At 29.8% G+C, this 23,182-nt stretch overlaps 2 protein-coding genes across 3 annotated transcripts; both read right to left on the reverse strand.

Annotated features, from left to right (window-relative positions):
• Nucleotides 1-1,108: 1,108 nt before the first annotated feature.
• Nucleotides 1,109-6,599, reverse strand: LOC107421669 (tubby-like F-box protein 8). 2 transcript variants are annotated; one of them, XM_016030950.4, is made up of 6 exons: nucleotides 6,294-6,599; nucleotides 5,785-5,920; nucleotides 4,617-5,003; nucleotides 4,381-4,468; nucleotides 2,988-3,120; nucleotides 1,109-2,168 (listed from the first exon to the last, which is right to left on the reverse strand). In XM_016030950.4, the coding sequence occupies exons 3-6, from the start codon at nucleotides 4,962-4,964 to the stop codon at nucleotides 1,460-1,462; spliced, it is 1,278 nt and encodes a 425-aa protein (XP_015886436.1). In that variant the 5' UTR covers nucleotides 4,965-5,003; nucleotides 5,785-5,920; nucleotides 6,294-6,599; the 3' UTR covers nucleotides 1,109-1,459. The 2 variants fall into 2 exon arrangements, with proteins under 2 accessions (XP_015886436.1, XP_015886435.1); XM_016030949.4 differs by having other exon boundaries at nucleotides 4,617-5,077; nucleotides 6,294-6,598.
• Nucleotides 6,600-18,269: 11,670 nt separating this feature from the next.
• LOC107421664 (WAT1-related protein At1g43650) lies at nucleotides 18,270-21,417 on the reverse strand. Its single transcript, XM_016030943.4, has 7 exons — nucleotides 21,172-21,417; nucleotides 20,966-21,028; nucleotides 20,730-20,846; nucleotides 20,367-20,607; nucleotides 19,983-20,141; nucleotides 18,876-19,027; nucleotides 18,270-18,636 (listed from the first exon to the last, which is right to left on the reverse strand). Exons 1-7 carry the CDS (start codon nucleotides 21,390-21,392, stop codon nucleotides 18,498-18,500), a joined length of 1,092 nt encoding a protein of 363 aa, XP_015886429.3. The 5' UTR covers nucleotides 21,393-21,417; the 3' UTR covers nucleotides 18,270-18,497.
• Nucleotides 21,418-23,182: the final 1,765 nt, after the last annotated feature.

Raw genomic sequence — 23,182 nt, forward strand, 5'->3', positions numbered from 1 at the left:
TAATTTGAGTGGAAAGGATGATATCTACTGTGTTGATTTTAGGTCTATAAGTGTTTTTACATCAAGAGAGAGCGCATTAGTAAAGTCCATATTGCATCTAGTGGCTTCTCTTTTGTCACTTGAAGAAGCTATCGGATTGTCTCTTAAGAGAATCTACTTGCTGATACTTTTACAAACGGACTTGCACTTTGCAAGTGAAACATGAAGTCCATCATTGGCCCTTTATAGGGATTAATCATCCACAGCTACCATACCAATGGTTTTGATGAATTGGATGAAATTTAATTCAATGTGCTTTTTGAAAAGACAATTTAATCCCCTTGTCTTGCCCTAGTTTCTTGGCAGGATATTGCTCATTTCACTTTAGACCATAATGTCCCATCAAACATCAATCACAAAAAGCTTTACCACCGCATCTTTTTATGTAAGAACAAGATGCATGTCTCCCTAAAATTGGGAATATGCAAAATATGCATATAAATAAAGCATGTAGGCAATATCTATGCCAGATTATGCCCTATTCACAATCCAACATGCATCAAAATTACAGAAGCCTTTTCTTTAATATACGGAACATTCTGTGAGATATTCTATATTTGTCTGTAAAATAAAGCATGAGACTATGTTGGAATCATTCCAATTTCAGCAAGACACTGAGAAGATGTAGTGCATTAAAGTATAATTCATAAACTATTTATGCTTTTTCTCCGCTTGTATAGAAATAGGAGACTTCAATTTGCTTTCCCTATTTTTTTACTTCAACCTAATTAATTAATTTAAATAACTAAAACCGTATCATTGTTTCTTCTTGTAATGATCTTCGAATCCCCACACCAAAGAATTAAAAAATTAAAAAGGTTGTGTCAAATCATGGTTTTTAATTTGAAAAATACAACACAATAAAATATATATGGTGCCTAAATACACTTGCAAGTCGCAAAATTTATGGTTTGTGGTCGTTACTACTAGTACCACACAATTTTTCTTCTTTTTCTCTTTTTATTTTTTTACTTTTTATTTTTTTACTTTTTTATTTTTTATTTTTTTATTTTTAAATTTTTGGTGTATTACTACCACTACACAATTCAGTGAACAAATTCCCAAGAACTAAATGAAATATGAAGCCTAGCAATAGACATCTTCAAGTATATTCTGCTCTTTGTAAAAGCATAAAATAGAACAAAGAAGTTAAACAGGAGGACAGAACAGAATCAATCAAACCAAATTAACCCCCAAAATAAAATGAAAAAAAAAAGAAAAAAAAAAGAAAAAGAAAATAAAAGACAAGAAAATTCTTCTCTCCAATGGGCACTGACATTGTTCTGCACTCCCCATTCTAAATGAGATGTACAGCGACTTATACAACAACCACATTGTATATAAAGCCCTAGAAAATAAAACATTAATAACTAAAATTTCTATCTCTTACCATAATCTCTTATCATTTTTCTTTTTCTCTCTATTCACATGCCAATTTGGTGTCAAAGCTGCTCAAACAGATGGCGAAAGCCTGAAATGCAGATAGAGGATACCGGTAATCCATTGTAAACATATCCTTCCCAACCTTGCCAAACTGAAGAATAATCTTATCATGATCAGGTTGCGTTGGCTGCGTCGATGGTGTAGGTGCACCAGCAGCAGGCTGTGTTGCAGCAATTAGCTGAAAATTCTTAACAGAAGCCACCGTCACCCTTCCCCGGAAGTTAAGGCACCAACATTGCAATTGTTCATGCCATCTTGGAGCCTTATTTCGGAGAACCAATGGTCTCTCCTTTCCCTCATCATCTTCATCACGAGAACCAACAATATCAGAGAACCGAGAACTGCTAAACTCAGTTGAATTGTCAATTGATTTTGAAAAAGAAATGCTCCGGAATGAGTCCTCAAGGGAGCGAGGAAGGAGCTCGGGTTGGCCTGGAACACTGCCACCAGGCTCGAGGGATGAGGATGGAATTGAGTACATGGTGCAATGCATCCTGCGCGGACCCCTGGTTCCAAGCACGTTTAACTCATATGTAACCTGGGCAATATTGTAACTTCCTGTTGGGACCTTTGGAGAAACCTTTTTTGAGTAGAACCTACGGCTTCGGCCAGGTGGTGAAAGCTGACCATTATTGTAAGGAGGCTGGGTATCATAAATGATGAACTTGGTACCAAGAAAATTGGATCTGAAACAAGAGAAAGCATACACATTATACCATAACCTACAAGACTTCTATACAAAGAATTACAAAATCCTCCTTTAGTCCTCAGATGATAAAATGAAAATTACTTTCATCCTCCCAATAACAAAACACCAGGGTGATGCACCTTAAAATAAATCTAGAATGTTACAATACGCATCAACAACTAAAACATGGATACAGAACAATTTAATATTAGCAGCAAAACAATAATAAAAACCATCAAATTGAAGTTTGCATGAAGATGTTTGGATGTGCAATATTGGCTGCTTGACCACATTAGAAAGAACTTAATTGGTTATGCTTACCAGGCATTCTCTAATGATACCAATATGTTTTCATGTATTGGCTTCCATTATAGCAAAAAGCTTGAAAACTTACATTTTCAAGTACACAATACAATGTAAAAATTTAAAGTTGAATCTCCATGCTTATGTACTTGATTGTTACAATTCTAACCAAATTTTCAATATTTTTCTTGAATTATTTTCACCAAAGAAACATGAAATTCAAATTATTAAATTGTCAAGGATAAAAACAAGCATGAATCTTATCCTTTTACATCTATTCTTTGGAACTAGTTAGAGAATTTAAAGATCATTTTTTATTCGTATGAACTGGTAGCAACCTTGAAGATCCCCATGTCCAGAATTCAAATACATAACTTACAAAGGTTACTATTTGCTAACTTGTGTTCATATCTTGGGCATTTTTAGTTATTTGTTAATTTTTCTAAAGCATCACAAATGCAGAATTTTCCAACGTAAACATTGAATAGCATAAGTTGGAAATCCAGTAACCTACCTGAGTTTTCCAATGTACGTGCTGCTTGATCGTGATATGTTATCTGCATCCATAGAGATCACATACTCTGTGCAAGTAGTTCTCCTTGTTCGCTTAGCAGAAAGAAGAAATTTCCCATTTTCAACAAGCAAAGCTGCAGAAGCCATACCATTCATCAACAGCCAATCTTTATACAATGTGTCAGAGTAAATCAATCAAGGAGAGACATTGCCATGAAGACATGCTTATCCAGATAGTTGAAGGCTTAGTGCAAGGCATCACACAAGCACGCACACACACACACACACACGTATATATATATATATCGAGAGAGAGAGCACATCCAGACTCTAGTCTAGTGCTAAGAGAATTGCAGAGCAAAAATTACATAAACATTCAAATTGCTCATTTATTGCTACACAATCAAAAACTGGACAGACACAGTACCAATCAAGTATGAGAAATCATAGTGTGGAACAAAGTTTGGCCAATAAGAACCCTGACATAAATGGCGGTTTTTTAATAGATGTCATTATAGTTCAACAAACAGCCAATGGTTTAACATGGTAGGGGATAATGCAGATGAAGTTGCCTTCGGCCTATATATTAGGTACCATTAATTAATTGGCCTAACAAATGCAGAAAGCAATGTTCAAATATAAAAAAAATTAAAAATTACACCAAAAAAAATAATAATAAAATAAAAAATAACAACCGAAGATGTTTTATGTAGTTGTATAAGGTTCACAGCCAGCAAACAAAAACTATACACTTCCAAACAGCCCCAAATCAATATTCAGTATGACCCATATACATAAAAACAAAAAAGAAAAAAAAAATCCATAAAGCAAGGAATTTTATAATAACAGCCCTGATTGTTAGAGGTAAGAATTCATTAATTCATAGTGTTATTAGCAAAAAGATACCGTGTTTACTACAGCATGAAAAAACAAAAAAATAGAAGTACTAACATAAGAAACTAGTTACAGATTAGGACTAACCAAAGCTTAGTAAAGAATACCATGTTTCTATATAAATGGTATTTTATCAAATCAAAAAGCTGTGAACTACTTCCACGAAAAATAACACCCAGCTTGCATAAATATATAAATTCTAAGTAATAAAATCCACTTTTCCATTTCCTCAATTTCAAATATTCCACATTTGCCACATATATGAATGTTAAGAGTTTCGACATTAAAGTACACTGGTGTACTCCTGGCTGTTGTAGAAATACTTATTTTAAGATCAATTAGATGTTTAACAACGATTCAATTTAATTCTAAAAAATTCAATTATTCAGGGTAAAGTTAACTGCTATTGTTTCTCATGAACCCCCAAAAATCAAGAACAAGAAATATCATAGCAAACTCAGGAGATTTTTTGCTGCAACAAAACTGTTTTAAAAGCTTACCTGGGCTTAGGCTAAGGAAAAGGTGGTAAGTCAAATTAGATTTGTCCCTCTTTATGAAGCACTGCATGGTTCCATCTCGAGGCCCTGGCTGTGAGTGACATGATTAAAAAATGTGTCAATCCTAATGAGATACAACAAAATATCCCTCTCAAGGTGAGAAAGAGAATAGCATGTGAGTGCTTACACATATAAACAACTCTTAATATTTAAATCTATCGTAAGCAAGAGAGCTGCACCTGCTTCAGGGAGACTGGGAAGGTAATCTTTCCAGAGAATTCAGGACTTCTAACAATTTCTTTGCACATTTCCCTCCATGATCTGCAAACAGCAGCACAGGCAACAACATGCTTGCGAGCAGGCCATGCGCTTTCACTTGCTTCCAATCTTTTGATCACATCGCGCAATAGTTCAGGTGGTAGACCAGCCCAACGGCTGTTCTGGATTACCAGAGGTGGTTCATGCAATTCATGGACTGAGCCATGTGATTTTCCCCTGTGATGGCCTGGCAGTCTCACCTCAAAACTTCTTCTCGATAAACTTCCAAACCCATCCCTAACATCTCGGACGATACTGCGAAACGACATTTACTCCAACGCACCAATTGCCCCAGATGTTTAATATACCTTTAATAAAGTTGCATAAATTATATTCCAACTCACAATATAATATATCCAAAAACCACTAAGCTCCTGTGGAACTGCAAATCAACAAAACTTGATTTAAATTCCTGCTTCAATACTTAATAACCAAGAAAGTAGAGATAAGAAGACCAGATGAGGAAAAGCAGAAAGCAAGAAAAGGAGATTCTCACAAAAGAGTGCCCCTCACATGGACCTAAAGCAGCCTTAAGTGCAAGACTTTAATCAGAAACATCTTTTGGCGGGTTTTTAAAGCCTAATTTACCAGAACCCAAACTAACATATCTTCAACCTAGATTTCTACTAGATGCAGCATAGATCAAAATAATTATAAAAAAATAATAATAATAAAAATAAAAATAAAAATAAAAACTTAGAAAAACGGAACTATGCTTCAAAGGACAACCAGAGAAATTTTCCATATAAAATGCATTGAAAAATAATAATAATAACCCGTCAGAGACAAGAGTGGGTAAATTAACATATCTTCAATCTAGATTCCTACTGGATACAGCATACTTCAAAATAATTAAAACAAAACTTAGAGAAGATGAACTATGCTTAAACGGCCAATCAGAGAAGTTTTTCTTATGAAATGCATTTAAAAATAATAATAATCCTTCGGAAACAAAAAGTGGGTAAATCAACATCAAAAAGAAAAAAATATTTCATACAGCAATTAATTGTTAATAACCTTAACTTGAACATCTTCGTAGCCCTGTAACTAAGAAATTTAAGTTTTTAAAGTCCACAAAAAGAATTTTACCTGGAAAACACACAAAATAACAGTGCAAAAGACCAGGTTACAGGCCTTGACACTTAACAAAAATCCATCACTTCCGCACTAAGGTTACGGAGATCGGTGAAGAATATGCCAGGATCAAAGACTTTTGTGGGAATTCCTGCAAAATATAGAAACTAAAATATCAGAAAAAGAAAAAAAAAAGTAAAAACAAACTAGAAAAAATTCAGTCACCTGTAGCAGAAAACTTAATAACAAAAAGAAAGAAACCCATTTATTAAACTCGAATTTCTGTTAAGAAAATTCATTTAAAAAAAAATTAACTGAGAACAAAAGTGAAAAAACTTCATTCTCTCAACATATATTTTGAACATCCTCAGTCAAAAATAATAAACGAAAAAAAAGAAAAACGCAGAAATGAACAAAAAGAACACCATTCTGAAACCCATGAACAAAACCCACAGGAAGTTTCAAATACCAGAATTTTCTAGACCCTTTTTTTGCAAAGCTAAGAAATAACTTAGAAGACTAACCTAACAACCAACGGATCCGAGAAAATGAAACCAAGTGGGTCTGCAAATTTTCCAGAGAAACAAACAGAACAAGAGGTAAAGGAATTTCAACACAGGATATTTTGAGGCCCAATTATTCAGTAAAAAACACACAGCTTTGTGCAGTGGAAACCATCACGAAGATCACCAAACCAGCTGACGAAGTCTTCTTTTTCTTTCTCTCCGTAGAAGTTCTCCACTCTCTCTCTCTCTCTCTCTCTAAGAACCCGGACTTCAACTCTTTATTAAATCCAATTCACGAATTAATTTTCAAAAAAAAAAAAAAAACATTAAATGAAAGCTGCTTAGTTTACTTAATCCTACCCTGATTTAATTATTTTGTTCTACTTTCTCCATCCGTACCTTGTGGCCCCCATATCTAATTTACCATTTTACCCTCGACGGTTGACTTTACCATTTCGTCCCTTTCCAACTTACTCCGTTACCGTTTACTCGGGGACTTTGGGTACATCGTGACTGTGTTTTCCGATCGGTGCACGTTAGCATGAGAAGCGCAGGATATTTGATTTTGCTTTTGCATCGGAGAGTTCGGATCCAGTGCTTTCATGGTGTATTTATGGTTATCGCACGGTGGAACAGCTTATTTTGATCTGAACCGTTGATGGATTGGAATTTATTGAGATTGGGACTGGGCTTGGAGGGTCGTGATTGATTTGTTTAATGTAGAACGTGCGGCGGGTGCATGTGAAAAGGAATTATAACATGGGCCACGCTGTCATGATGTAACTCTGTTGCGTCGTGAAATGACGTTCTTCTCCTCGTAAGATTCCGTATATGACGAATGTCTCCCTCCTTTTTCTCTTCGATAACCCCGCTTTAATCTAGTGCCACGTAAATCCATGCATGCTTGCCACGTGTTCTCAGATTGTAGTTTGGCCCAAAAAAAAAAAAAATGCTTTAAAAATTATGAAATTGGATTTTATTAAAAAAAAAAATTTCCTTTGGCTTTGTTTGTTTGCTATTGTAATTCAATGTAAAAAACGACGCAAATTTATTTTTTTTTGGTTGTTTTTGATGAAAAAAACGATGCAAATTGATAATATTGCATTAGACAATGTTGCTATAGTGGAGAACATTATCCACTTTATGATGGAGGATGATTATGATTATTAGAATTTAAATTCTCTATTTGGGCTTTTGTATATATTTTTAACACTAACACATTTGTAGATTGAATTTACTTATGTTTTTTTTTTTTTATTCAATTGATTTTATATTATTCATTAAATCAGTAATTATGGTTAAGATTGAAAAGTCCATAAGGATTAATGAATTATATATCACTGCTTACATGATCAAATAATTTTCTTTTTCATCTACTTACTTTAAACAGTCCAAAAACGATCATCTGCCCCATAAGTACAAATTTGGGTGCATTTTCTAAAGGCTTTTAATGTCATTGGTTATTAAGGAAACTAAACATCTTTTTTTTTTTTTTTTTCCCTTAAGATCGTCTAATAGCAATATATTTCTCCACGAATCAAATGTGAGTTTTTTTTTTCTTTATTATTATTACTATCATTATTATTATTACCATAATCAAGACAAGAGAAGCTTTATTTTCTTAAAAGGTTTTTCAAAGCTTAGAAATTTTGAATTTTTCTTTAAAAAAATAAATGAGCTAATATAGGGAAAAAAATAAATAAATAACAAGCTTATTTTTTTTTAATAAAATGTGCTCATTCTTTTTAAATAAAATGTTTTCCTATTACCATCCTTAAAAATAGTAAGATATTCCATATTGTTTCTATATATAAATATATATATATATATATATATATGGAAATTCTATGGTAAGGATGGTCCGTATGAAAACCGCAATATTAGTTACAGTTTTTCATAGTATTAACAAATATTTTTTAGAAAATCGTCACCAATACTATGAAAAACCATCACCAATATTGTGGTCCGCATGAGAATCGTCCGCACTATAGACGAATTGTATATATATGTATATATTACTAAACAATCAATAACTTATACTAACGATTTTTCTCAATCTCAATAGAGATAATCAGTGATTAAGATACTATTTACTCAAACAGTAATTCTGAATTTCAAATTTTTTATTTATTATATATACATATATAAAAACATTTTTCAATAAAGATGTCCATGAGTTTATAAGTGTTTTTAGCCTTCAAATAATGATTTTGCTTAACATACAAGTTGATTAATTCTTTAATCCACTCTATTACATCCTGACAGACATTTTAAGGTAGTTTCATCATATTGTAAGTTCTTTCACACTTATTAAACATAACCATATTCAACGTTGATTTTCAACAAAGCATTGAAAAATTGCCTCTAAATATTCAAATCTATACCAAAAAATAGTTTTGAAATATAAAATTAGCTTTAACTCCTAATTATTATCTCCAATCGTTCTTTATAAAAGCCAAAAACACTAGGTCCGCAGCTTAAATTATGAACCATACACTGGAAGAGACTGTGTAAATATAACCAGTCAAGCAAACTGTGAGATTGATGGAACATAGAGAAGATTTATTAAATATCACAATGCTTTCTTTTGCTCCAATCTACAGGAATAAAGGTAATAAGTGCACTCAAGGTATTAGGTGTGAACATGCAACCAAAGTCTTCTTGAGGATCCTCACTAGCCAATGTGACAACTAGCCACTCATATCTCAATAGATCTTCTCCTCCAAAATAGCTCCCAAAAAAAATTAAAAAAAAATTATTAATTTTCTTGCATAATAATTATGAATGTCAAAGAGATTTATGGACAAAATCTCCATTAGCAATGATTGATCTATTCGTAACCATATAAACATAGGCTAAAAATTAATTTATGTATTCTATGTGTTCGGTATAATTTTAATCCGAAAACCAAAATTATGGTTTATGTTAAACTAACTAAGCCCATTTAAATTGAAAGCCGTGATTATATTTTAATGAGGTTTGGTGAATGTTTTGTATCACGTTGTTCAAAAACCAAAAATAAATAAAAATAGAAAATGAATAAATAAATGAAGTGGAGTCACATAAAATTGGCAGGAAATAAACCTAACCTGACCCATTTGTCATTTTCATAAGGTGGCGGGCACTGTAGCAGGTTGATGGCCTTTTGACTCATGATCAAGGACCGCAACAATGCCACTTGGTAAATCTATTCACATATGTATGCATGATCTCACACACATATAATATATGTAGCTTATTTCATTTGCTTACATGAGAAAATCTATTGTACCTTCCACATAATATACATCCTATGTTTAAAATATTTATTTTTTCTCATTAAATTTTTTTAAAAATATTTAATTTTATTAATTTTTGAAATAAAATTATTATTAATGTTGTTGTTAAAACTTAACCTTGACTTTGTTTTTTTTTCTTTTTCTTTCTTAGCAATGTAGATGACAGTTAACATTGGTAATAATTTATTTATGAATTTGATAATTTCTGGTGTTAAGATGAAAAAAAAAAAAGAAGATGTAATTTTAAATGGGTGTAATGTATTTTGTAATATATAATTATATTATATAATACCCGAAAGAAAAATCCTGCGTATTAAACACACTTTTATCTTTGAGCTTGGACTAATATATAAATATCCAAATTTGTTTTGATATTAATAAGTCTCACTGTTTTATGTTTCTTTTCATATGATAATTTTAGCTTTACCACCAACGCGATTGACTTTCAATAGTTATACCATATATACATTTTTAAAAAATAAAAAAAAAATAAAAAAAAAAATCCCTGCAATGTGCAATGTTATTGTGTATCATCACCAAATGACAAATTGTCCTCGAAAAAACAACCTGTTGTTTTATTAATTGCTTTATATTGCATCTCTTTCACGGAAAACTTTTTGGTGGACGGCCGTCCACGTCCAAAATAACAAAATGAAGAAATTTCACTTGGGCAATGGTACACATTGTGATTTTAATTTAAACCATATTTTAAATGATTTTTTTTTTTTTTTGGGTCAACATTATATCGGATTTAAGCTAAGAATGAGAATGATGTTGGGATACATTTGGGCGATAATTCCTTGCCATAGGAGTAATATCCTTCTTTTAAATAAAGAAGAAAATATTTTTAAAATAACCTATTCATAATCATCGTTGATGACAATTTTGAAGTTTTGAATTTAAAGCATGGTATTGAAATCCTTTCATTCTCCTTAATTTATAAAATTAAAAAAAAACTATTTTGTTTAGGGCTATCCACCTATCTTAGTTAGAATCTGACATGATATTTTTTTTTAAATGATATGATATTATTTTATTGATTTAAATTGAATTTAAGTTATCTTTTTAAAAAAATATTTATTAAATTATTCATAACTAATTTTTATTTTTTTAACTAATAAAATAATAGCCTCATGCCAATGAGGGAAAAAAAAAATTTGATGTCCTGAAACATTACTCTTTTTTTTCTTTTTTCTTTTTTTTTTTTTTGGTGAATGCACTGAAACATTAATCTTGTAAAAAGAGTTTGGTCCACTTTTTTCATATTCAAGATCAAAATTATAGTCTTGGAATTAAGTGGTTTCAAATGTACCATAATGTTCCATCAAAAAAAAAAAAAAAAAAAAGTACTGTAATTCTATTAAAATTTGGGGATTTCCTTATAGCTAATTCCTTAATTGTACCTATAATTGCATTTTGGTCTGTAAAATTGAGATTTTAATGCATTTTGGCCTTAAATTATTTTTTATCTATTTTTCAGCAATTTTGATTTTTGAGATATGCAAGGTTGTCGATGCAATATACTATGGTTTTATAGGGTTGTTTGATTTATAAAGTTTTTTTGTTACACTAAATTTATTGCATGTCTTCTAACTGTTAAAAAATTTAATTAAAAAAAAGTTTAAAAATCAAAATGTACAAAGTTAAAATGCTAAATAAAAAATATTAAGTTGTAAATATGAATATAATTTAAGGACTAACGATGTGAATTACCCTTTTAATTATTACCTGAGATCAGAGTAAAGCGGGGAACTAATCATGGCTAAATATTGCATTTTCATACTTAATAAAACCACTAATGAAAAAGTGATATGCACGCATGCATAGTTAGTTATCGAGATTTCTAAATCAAATCTGAAAAGAACAATGCAGGAACAATTTTATTTACGAACTGGTATGCCAATGTATTAATAATTGAGAAATTAATATAAAGTAAATATAAATATATAAAATTTAATACAAACTAATAAAATAAAAATAAATGCTAGAGTTACCAACTAATCCATTAAATTATTTATTAAGTACATATATTTTACTATGTAATTAATTTATATTTAATTATATTTATTGAAGATTAATTCATCCATAGATATAGATTATATTGAATATATTAACAAATCAAATAATAATACATATATATTTGATAAATAACTTGATAAATTAGTTAGTAGTTGTAGCATTACTCATAAAATAATATCCGATTCCAATCTATAAATACACTTTATTAATTCTTTATTTATTTTTTATTGTTTTTTGAAAATATGAAACAAGCACGTAATACAAAAAAGTAAAACGAAATAAATCAACATGGTAAGACTAAATACCAATTATCCCATAACAGAAACGTTTTTTTTTTTCAAAAAACTAATGAGAAGATATATTAAACATGGAAAACACATTATGTTTTCACTGTTTCACATGCATTTAAATGATTGATGACTAAGTCATTCTCATTAAATTGATGACTATGTCATTCTCATTAAAGTTTATTACATCCTACCGGCTTCATTCTTGTCCTCCTTGTATTGGCAAATTATAGACCAAATTATTCCTTCGGTGGATTCATCTTGATCCTAATCACAAAATAGCTTGCCTTGAAAGGATATATATTTCTTGGCTTTTAATTATTATGTTTCCGAACAATAGTAAATTATTTGGTTGGTATACTATATTACAGTAATTAATTCAATCAATATGATGAAGATCAATATGAGTAAAGTTTGGTAGAATCTTTAACTTTACCATTTAATAAACATATAAAAATAAGATAATTCCTTAGCAGTTTAGAATTTAATTGATTGTGCATATGCATGTATTGAGTCATTTTTTTTTTTTTTTTTTTACCTGTTTGGACCTTGATGCATTGTGTCATTCTCAATGATTGTTAATCCTCATAGTAAGGCTTTTTCAAAGAGAATGGTAACATATATAGAATAAAGCCTAATAACAAAGTTATATTTATTCAATATAATGATATTGAATTTGAATTTTAAAATTCTTTAAAAAAATATATTTATAATAAAAATTAAAAAATAACTTATAACGAATTAAATTAAAAAAATTTAATTCACAAAGTACGAATAAATATATAATTTGAGAATTAATCAACATTTGGATATGTAATTGCATATATATTTTGATCTACGAAATTCATATAAAAAAGGTTTTATGGGATTATCTACCGTCAAAACCATTGTTTTCTTTGGAAAATCTCTAGAGTTAAAATCCCGTCACCAAGTTTAAAGCCGCATGTCAATTAAGAGACAACAAACTTAGTTTTATTTAATCTTTAATATATTTTAATTTTAATTTTAATCTCCTAGTTCGTCAAGGAACATAAATTTAAGTCCCAAATCATTGCATTTGATATATTTATTGATTTAATAGTGTAGCTAGCTACCTAGCTTCGATAGTGTATTTTCTTTTTCCTTTTTTATAATAGGTTATATAGTTTTGGAAATAGTAAAAAATATGAAATTGTCAATCCATATAACAACTCGATTGAATTAATTCAAATCATTACCAAAAAGACAAAAATTGAATTAATTCAAAGTGCATAGTTGGACACATGATCGTGTCCCGCTTTACTTACCAATTTTTACCTAGAAAATATCTTCAGGGATAGACTCCATAGACCTTTAACTAAAAGGAAAATTAAGATTCTAAATATAATTCATATTTAATTATCGACCTAATAAAATTATATAACATCCAGATTCCAGTGGAAAGTTTGCTTTGGGTCACTTCGAATAAGAGTTGGCATGCTTTGCAACACTGTTAGAGTGACTAATATAATTTTTCATGTTGAATATGGGGTTCAAATGGAATTGATCCTTTACAAATTAAACATATATATATATATATATATATATATATATATATAAAAGATATTGAAAATGGACTATTTAAACTTGTTTATTGCATGAAGAAAGAGTAATTTTTACCATCGGCTGTCATTCAAAGACTTAAACAATTAGGTTGGTAATTTAGTTTCAACACTTTTTTTTAATAAAATATATAAATTTAAAAACTTATACGATAATATTAAATAATATAGTATACAGTATTTATAGTATTATTCCTTTCCTCGTTGTAAGAATCACTAATTAGTAATTAATTCTATTCTTCATGCCTGTAATGCACTATGCTACTACATGCTTTTTAATTGGCATTTTATCAGAAGAATCCAGATCTTTTTCCATTAATATTCATAAATAAAAAAGGGGGGGACAAAAAAAATGACCTGTTATCTATTTTCCTTGGTGGTTAAGCTAATAGATTCGGAAAGATCCTGTGAATTTGAAGCAAAAATTAAATTAACCATTTATACCCATAAACACTGAAGACGTGTAATATAATAATAATGCATAACGTATCAAAATCAATAAGATATTGATCAGATCCTACTTGTCTGTCTAATTATTTTATATGTGCAACTTCCTCCATGACATCATTTTCCACCTTACCTCTTGGATCGCCATTATTATTTACTAGAAAGAATTTTGTGAAGTGAAAGGGGTCGAAATATTGCAAATTATAGTTATAGCCTATAGCTAGGTATGAAAATGAACAAACTCTTCTTTTTCTTTTTCTACTTCTTCTTCTTTCTTCTGTTATAAAATAAATAATAATTTTTTTTTATAAATTTTAGTTTTAATAAATATTATATATATTGATCAGAGTACTTTAAAAGCATGCTAAGGAGTTATATGTTTGTTCAACTAAATTAAGTTATAGTTTGGATTCTCTGGGTTACTAGATCTAAGGGCGTTCCATTAATTCAATTATGTTCCTACGTCCTTATTAATTACTTTATTTGATTGTGCATTTTAAATTGATTGTATAAATTGGTTGACCTTACATATGATCAAGTAGAACAATTTTTTTTTTTTGGTAAATAAATGAATAATAATATAATTGTGAAATTAGTTAGGGCAATGGATAAGGATTCGAAAGTCAAATATTTTCGACGCATCAGAAATAGTTAGCACTATACTTCCTTTTAATCTCTCTCTCTCTCTCTTTTAATAATTCTTTTATCAATTAAAGATCATAAAATGAACTTAGGCCATACCAGAGAAGTCAGAGGAAAGAAGAATTAAAGTCTACAAATTGTTAAGATTATAAACTACCTTCTCACTTAAACAGTACAAAAGACATTTGAGTAATAATAGGCTTCATTGAAAAAAAATAAAAAAAGTTTAATTAGGTCTGCAATTATTCAATTCTTTTTGGTGTATAATCTTCAAATGATCACAGTGGAAGCTTTGGACATGAAATTGGCAATTAAGATGAAACAATCTTACCCCTTTTTTTTTTAGTGAATAGCAAGTCATATATACACTTAAAACATAAATAATATTTTAAAAAATATTATTTACCACCACTCACCACTAATGATGGTCAATAATGGAGGTTACATATCAATATGATAATTTAATAGGTTAATATTAAAGGTTCACTTTCTACTATTAATTTTTAAAAGGATGTATTCAATTTAAAATTTAAAAAATTTTAAAAATATTTAAAAATTTAGAGGTATTTGATTTAAATTTTAAAAAAGTACATATATATAAGTTCAATATTCAATTCAGATTTTAATGATTTTACAAAAGTTCATTAAAATTTAAATGCATTCAATTAAGATTTTGTAATTTCTTTTTAAAATCTAAAGGTATTCAAAAAGTTATTAATTTTAAAAAATGATGTATTTTAATAGATTTGAAAAAATTTTAAAAATAAAATTTTGAATAAAAAATGTCAATATGATTCTAAAAGATTCGTTAGATTCTTATAAAATCTTTTATGAAGTTTATAAAATTCTATTACAATCCATCAAATCTTTTAAAATCTATAACTTATTTTAAATGTATTAAATTTTAAATTGAATACATCCCACTTAATTTTAATTTTTTTTTAAAAATTGAATCAAAATCCAATCAATAATTGTTATATCATAGATTCCACTTACAACAATCAACAATAATAACAAGTAGTTTTACTTTAGTTTTCTTCTTCTAATGGTCATTATAGGGGTTTTTTTGTGAAAATATACCCACCCTCCAAAAGTTAACATGTTATCAAATATATGTATATATATATATATTTATATATTATCAAGTATTGGTAATTCAACAATCAACATGTCATCAAGACTTAAACATCTGATTTATCAAAAAAAGAAAAAGAAAAAAGTCTTAAAATATCTATAAAGCTTTTAAAAATAGTGATAAAATTTAAAATTAAAATATTTTTATGTGATTTTAATAAAAAATGTTTTACACATAATTATTATTATTTTTTACTGGGATAGTTATCGAGGCAGAAAAAGTCTACATATACTCATTGGGCTTCCAATGTGTTTGGATCCATTTAGACAGAGAAAAGCCAACTTGGATCCGTCTAGACCATCCTTGGTAGGCTTTCGGTCCATGGGTTCAAAATGTACCCAAAATCCTTGGACCAGTTTGACCACTTACATGGACAACCATACAGTTTTAACTTGGTGAGTAAAAAAGGTAAAGTGGAAGACACATAAATGGATCCACACTGTCTAATTAGGCCCATGAAAAGAAATAATAAATGGTTAATCACACAAAAAATGATCATATCTCCCCTTTTTTTTTTTTTTTTTTTTTTGGGATAAAGGTCATATCTCATTTAACAAGTGAGTAATGCAAATCAAAATATGGCTAAAACATGTAGTTGGATCTATTTTCCTTTAGAATGAAATCAAAACAGAGAATATATATCTAAAGAGGAACTTTTCCAAATAGTTTTCACAAATTCCTTTCTATTGCTACTTTCCAATCCTTGTAGCAGCAGTTTATGATATCTATAAAGGGAAAAAAAAAGAAAAAACACATTCCCATATTGGAGATTTTGCTTCTTCTTTAAAGTGGTTGGATTATAAAATATTCAAGTAATCACAAATTTAATATTAAATAAATAATTTTTTTAATGTAGTTTAATAGCTTTGTGGTGGGAATCATTTCAAGGAAAGTTGTAAATTTCTTTCTAAATATTGTCATTCCAATTCTTAACTTGACCTCTAGTACTACTAGATGCTAAAGAGATTGGGTTACATTTTATTTATATTTTTTTTATTTTTACAACTTGCAAGAGAGGGGATTTTCATCCAAATGAAGATTTGAATCTCCCTACCATTAAGATTGATGTTAAATTGGCTAATATGTCCAAAAATGATAAAAAGTCCCAAAAATAAATAAATGGATTTTCTGTACATGTTCTTTGGAATAATCTTTAATTAGAGGTGAGTTGTGGATCCTATTTGCATACCAGATTTAGAATATAATGATGAGTAGATCACTCAAAAAGAAGATCCAATCTTACTAGAGATATCAGTTGCTATGAATACCGACCCTAGAACGTTTAAGAAGTTCAAAAAGCAAAAAGTTACAAAGAAATAAAAATAGGTAAATAATTGTATAATCATTATTTAATTATTCTGTTATCAATAAAATATTTATATCAATTACTTTGCTTTAATTTATTTGAATTGAATATATGCACTAAAGACGATTCCTTAAATATTAAACAAGAAGGGAAAACAAATAATTGAAGTTGAAGACAAATACACAGATGGTGAAAAGACATAAAATCATTTGGAAAGTGATGAATTATTAACCGATGATGATTATGAACACTGTGAGCGTTTATATGTTAATATGCCATAATCGATTAATATGACATTATCAATAACACATCATTAGACAACAATATTTTTGAAAGTTCATCAATAACCCCACATCAAAAAATAAAAAATAAAAAAGAAAGAAAACTAAAATTAATTATTTTGAAATGATTTCTCACTTTTATTTTTAAAATAATATTATATTGACACCAAATTATTTACTAATTGATATAATAAAATGATATACATTATTATTATTATTATTCTATTGATTTGTATTAAATTTCATCTATTCTTTTAAAACTTTATACATTTATATTAATTTTTTAATTAATAAAATAATGACACGTTATTTTATTATTCTGTAAGTTGATAATAACTTGGGTGTTTCGTCGGCCATCTCTATTCTTCTTGCTCTCTCTTTTCTCTTAATTACTTTTTGCCTTATACCCATATTCAAAAAAAGCCAAACAATAGCCATAAAAAAGTTTGCACACATAATGAAAATAATTAATACAAACTTAAAAGAAAAGAAAAAATACAAAACTCATAAGAGAAAAAAGGGTAGATACAAAGAATAGAAGAAAAATTAAAATATAGAAAAAAAAAAGAAAAAAATTAGGATGTTGATCAATAAAAAGAAAGAACCGTTACTATTTTTTTAGTCAAAAATTAAAATATATTTTAGAGTATATTATACTGTATATTTTCGAAATTTCTTTTAATTATAACAAGATATTTTCATAAAGTTATAAAAATATAAATACAAAAATATCCAATTATAATAAAAAAAAATTTCGAAGATATGCAGTATAATATATCCTATTATTTTAAACTGAAAGAAATGATTGGTAAAATTTAGAAGTGTATTTTTAATGATTTTTTCATTATGCTATATTTATAATTAATTTGTTTGTTCAAAATTAAAGATTAGATTAATTTATAACAAATTTAAAAATTGAAGATTTAAGTTGCTAGTTTTGATTTTTTCTCTCTCTCTCCTATCTCTTAATTACTTTTTGTCTTAACCGAAAAGCCAAACAATAGCCATAACAAAGTTTATATACATAATGACAAAGATACAAAGAACAGAAGAAAAATGCTAAAATATAGACCAAAAAAAAAAAAAAAGAGAAAATAAACAGAAAGAAAGAGGGGAAACAATATCTTTCCCTAGATACAAAGAAAGAAAGCAGCCAGTGTGGATTTATCTAGGTGAAAAACGTAGTGTGCGATTGTTGGAAAGTAAAAGGCAGATAACGGTACAATAATCCCAGGCCATCCCATCAATCAGTGATGTGTAATGCACTCTAAGGTGATTTCTTCCTTACTTTCTTGTCGTTCATTTGTTTCAATTTTTCTATCCTCTTTGTTCTTTCCCCACAAAGCGCCATAAAGCCCTCCCACCAACAAAATTGCCCCACCAATGCTGCCACAAAAGGATAATAATGGACCTTTAATATCTCAGTTCACTTATTTATACATGTGTGTGTATATTTTTGTGTAAATATCAATAAACACACCCAAAAAAAAACAAACATAATAGGACCTATTGGATGGATTTGATTATAACCCAGGACAAATTATTGATCAACTTCCATGTTTTTGGAAACAAAGGTATCAATTCTGTAGAAGAAAAAAAAGGGTGTATCTATATAAATGTAGTACCTTCCCCAATGAAGAGCTTCTTTCCATATTAATGCAGAGAAGACTGCTGTAATTATAAGTGCTAATGGGGTAAACATTGCTGTGAAAACCGGGCCTCTTTTCTCTATTGCCCAAACTTGTAGCCAGTAAGTAATTCCAGTCACAACTATACCCTGCCATGAGACAATACTAGCTTTTGAGAAAAAAAGCAAAAATGTACATGCAAATCTGTCAAGTGCGTGTGTGTATAATTCCGCTTAGATCTGGTTTATAAATTTAGGATTTAATGGTGATTAACATTCTGCAACATATTACAGGAGAAAATTTATCTTATAACGTATTGCGGAATATTGATACACATCAAATTCTAAACTTAAAAATCTAAGTTTGATCCTTTCTATATATATATATATATATATATATATGTATATATATCATATTAATGTGATGAGGAGAACTATGTTCATGATCTCACTGTCAAGCTAACATGGCTCAAGAAATTTCTAATATTTTCAATCATCTTCTTTATAAAATGGTATTATCATATTCAATCAATTTAAGATGATAGTAAAGATGATCCATTATCTAATTGTTTAATTTTAAAAAATAATAATAATAATTTAATGATATGGTTGATAAAGTTGAATTATGAATTCGATCCATAAATGTGCCTTTAAAAAAAAAAAAAAACTCAAATTATAAAGTTTAGATCATTGACTCTAATTTGTTTTTTGCTCAAATCCTTAGACTCTAATTATGATAAAACATTGTTGCTCTCAAGCTAGTGTACATACACTTTTGGACGTTAACTATAAAATTATTATATGGTAAAGTTTATATATGCCGTTTTTTTTTCTTTTAATATTAAAAGTGAAGTAATTCAAACTCAGAGCTTTCCTTCTCAAGGAAAAGAGCATCTTTTATTGATTTATGATAAGCAATTAAGATTGCTCAAAAAGGAAAAACAACCAGCATGTATAATAATTTTTTATATGGTCTATTGGAGTTTAGTTGTACTACCTTTAATATATTAATATTCCACCAAACAAAACCTTTAATAAATATTATATAAATATAAAAAAAGAAAAATGAGTGGATTAGTGAAAACGAGAAAAGGGGGAAACATACACAGTAAGCCACGGAAAGAAGATGAACATCCCATCCAAGCTTCCATGCTGATGGACTTCTCTCCATGGCAACGGCCAAAACAGCTGACTGCACGCAACTAAACCAGCATTGAAGAGTCGTCAACCGTAACTTCGCCGGATATTGCTTTACCACCAATCCCTGTATATACACAACAAACAATATCAGATCATAAAAGTAAAACGCCCACCATAATGTATCTAATCATATAGCAAAACTATATGCACATAACAAACCATATTAGATTATAAAAGTAAAATATCCACCATAATATATAGCTGTGAATGCCCACAAGCCCATGAAATTATATATTCACATGAACAGTAAAAAAATGAAATATGAAAAAGGAAACATATAAAAAAGGACCTGCAAGATAAGCCAGAAAGACCAAACAGTGTTGGCAGAGAGCATGATAATGGAGCCTTTAATCCAGTCTACTCTGTGATGACATGAGGAGCAGTGTTGTGGAGTGGTGGTATGGTTCCAATTTATGAACTGTATTGGAGGACCCTTCACAAAAGCATACACCAATGCCCCTATAAGACTTGTTGCTGAACCCACAATCTTTGCCACTCCATACCCATATTTTATGGATATGCTTTCCATCCTGACCATCATCATCAACCATCAATATCAATTTTTATTTATTTATTTATTTTTAATTCGTCCAAAAAATTTTTTTTTTATAATATTTATATATAATATATACCTCTTTTATTAACATATTACCTGAATAAAGCTGCCATAACGAAAGTAATGGCAGGAATTGCATTTGTGGTGGCTGCAGCAAATGTTGCAGAGGTATAGTTGAGAGCCACGGAGTAAAGGTTCAAACTCAATGTTATCCTGAATATATGTATTATATATATATAGATATGGAAATTTATTAATTTAATGGTTACAATAATTATAAATAAGTAAAATTGCATAATTTGAAATATGTTAATGCTTGATTTTGTTCATACCCAAATAAGGAAATGAAGAATATTTTGCAGACTAAGGTGTATGATAGGGGAGCATCTCTATTACTGCAAAAAATTTAGAAGAAAATTATTAAACTGGGTCAAAAACTAAAATAAAAATTAAGTATCATTAAGAGAGAGAGAGAGAGAGAGAGAGAGAGAGAGAGAGAGAGAGAGAGAGGAGATATATAAAATTAAAAAATAACTGCCTTTCAAAGAAGAAAGCAAATGGAGCCAAAGCAAGGGAGGCAAAAGCTTGTCTATAAAACACAAACACAAATGAATTCATTCCTGAAGCAATTGCTGCTTTTGAAAACAGAGCCATTCCTGCATAAACACACTGTATGAAGATCACTGCAATGTATGGTTTACAGTTCTCCATTCCCATACAGCTCTTCATCAATTGCATTCTATGTTCTGTCATTTTCATTTCTTAATGGAAGCTGGCTAGGACTTTTTCCTTTAATATATATATAGATATATATATCAACTATCTATGAGGATTCCCATATATATATATATATATAGATTAACACATCAGTCAGATCTAATCCAAGGGTTAAAATTCAATGATCAGGCATTTGGGTCTCAAGAAAGACATAAAGGACTTTTGGACGCAAGCCTGCTACTATTATGTATGGCAAAATGGAAGCAATGTGGGGTTAACAAATTAGGGGTCCACATTCCACACGTTATTTTTTTTTCTTTAGGTTGCCAAATTACCTTCATAACCTACATATGAATACTTAAGATAATGTTAGGCTTCGCATAAACACATCCATCCAATAATAGTTTATTGGTAAAAAGTAAAATCACTTATTGTCTATTTCTTAGACAAAGAGGTTTGGATTTGAATCTCCCAACCTTAAATATCAAAAAGAAAGGGCAAAAAAAAAAAAAAAAAAAATCTTTGCATAAACATAAAAACTGTAAAGAGAGAATAATATGATGAATATATTGCTATATTTCCATTGAATTAGAGCCAAGATTTAAATACAATTACAAAGCTTCTATATGGCAACGTAGCTGCCAGCAATACATACTAAATATATATATACAATCACATATTCGGTAGAGATACAGTAGATATATATGGACAGTATATTAATGACAGAATAAAGCATATATGGGTAGAATATGAGTGATAGGGTCAAGGTGGGATACGATCCTTATTATGACAGAATAAAGCATATATGGGTAGAATATTAGTGATAGGATCAAGGTGGGATATGATCCTTATCATGCCCCCACTAGATTGTGGGTCCTTGAGAGACACCAATCTTGGACCGCAAGAGAGAGAACTGGTGTCGGGAGAGAGGCTTGGTCAGCACATCAGCTAGTTGATCATGGGAGGAGACATGAGCGACTCGTATGGCTCTAGTTTGAACTTTATCACGAATGAAGTGAAAGTCAATAGAGATGTGCTTCATTTTTGAGTGAAATACCGGGGTAGCACATAGTTAGGTAGCCCCAACATTGTTACAATAGATCACCGGGGTAATAGGAAGTGTAATATGAAGCTCTTGAAGAAGAGATTGAACCCAACAAAGCTCCACAGCAGTGGATGCCACAGATCTATATTCGGTTTTAGTGGAAGACCGAGCAGCAAACTTTTGTTTCTTAGAGCTCCATGAGATTGGATTGGTCCTAAGGAACAATATGTAGGCGCCAGTGGATGTACAATCATCCTTGTTACTCGCCCAATTGACATCGGAAAAGACATGGAGACGAAAGGGAGAATTGCGGTGAAGCATGAGACCATAAGACATAGTGCCATGAAGATAGCGTAGAACTCGCTTAAGGGCAACCCAATTGGTGGTTGTGGGTTTGTGCATGAATTGGGATAATTTGTTAACAGCAAAGCCAATATCAGGACGGGTGAAAGAAAGGTATTGGAGACTGCCCAAAATCCTTCGGTATTCAGTGTGGTCATCTAAGTTGGTGCCATCGGTAAGACAAAGAGGTTGGCTGGTGGAGAGAGGGGTGTGGACCACGTTCGCCCCCAGCATGTTGGTATGTGCCAGTAGATCACGTATGTATTTTTCATGTGACAAAAACAAACCAGCAGAAGTAGTGGTAACTTGGATGCCCAAGAAATAATGGAGAGGATTTAAATCCTTGAGAGAAAATTGATGTCCAATCCGAGTGATGAAGGAATCAATAAGAAAGGAAGAGTTTCCAGTTATTATGATATCATCCACATAGATGAGCATTATAAGA

The sequence above is a fragment of the Ziziphus jujuba genome, chromosome 5 (assembly GCF_031755915.1).
Source record: "Ziziphus jujuba cultivar Dongzao chromosome 5, ASM3175591v1".
In the NCBI taxonomy this organism is placed as follows: domain Eukaryota; kingdom Viridiplantae; phylum Streptophyta; class Magnoliopsida; order Rosales; family Rhamnaceae; genus Ziziphus; species Ziziphus jujuba.

Bases quoted from the DNA above. Each gene is read 5' to 3' on its own strand.
- LOC107421669 (XM_016030950.4), bottom strand. From the start codon at position 4,964: ATGTCGTTTCGCAGTATCGTCCGAGATGTTAGGGATGGGTTTGGAAGT. The intron at 4,469-4,616 runs GTGCAGCTCTCT...TGTCACTCACAG, and splicing joins TCCCAGTCTCCCTGAAGCAG to CCAGGGCCTCGAGATGGAAC. The intron at 3,121-4,380 runs GTAAGCTTTTAA...TGGCTTCTGCAG, and splicing joins TTTCCTTAGCCTAAGCCCAG to CTTTGCTTGTTGAAAATGGG.
- LOC107421664 (XM_016030943.4), bottom strand. From the start codon at position 21,392: ATGAAAATGACAGAACATAGAATGCAATTGATGAAGAGCTGTATGGGA. The intron at 20,847-20,965 runs GTATGAACAAAA...ACATATATTCAG, and splicing joins TTCTTCATTTCCTTATTTGG to GATAACATTGAGTTTGAACC. The intron at 20,142-20,366 runs GTCCTTTTTTAT...GTGTATATACAG, and splicing joins CTTTCTGGCTTATCTTGCAG to GGATTGGTGGTAAAGCAATA.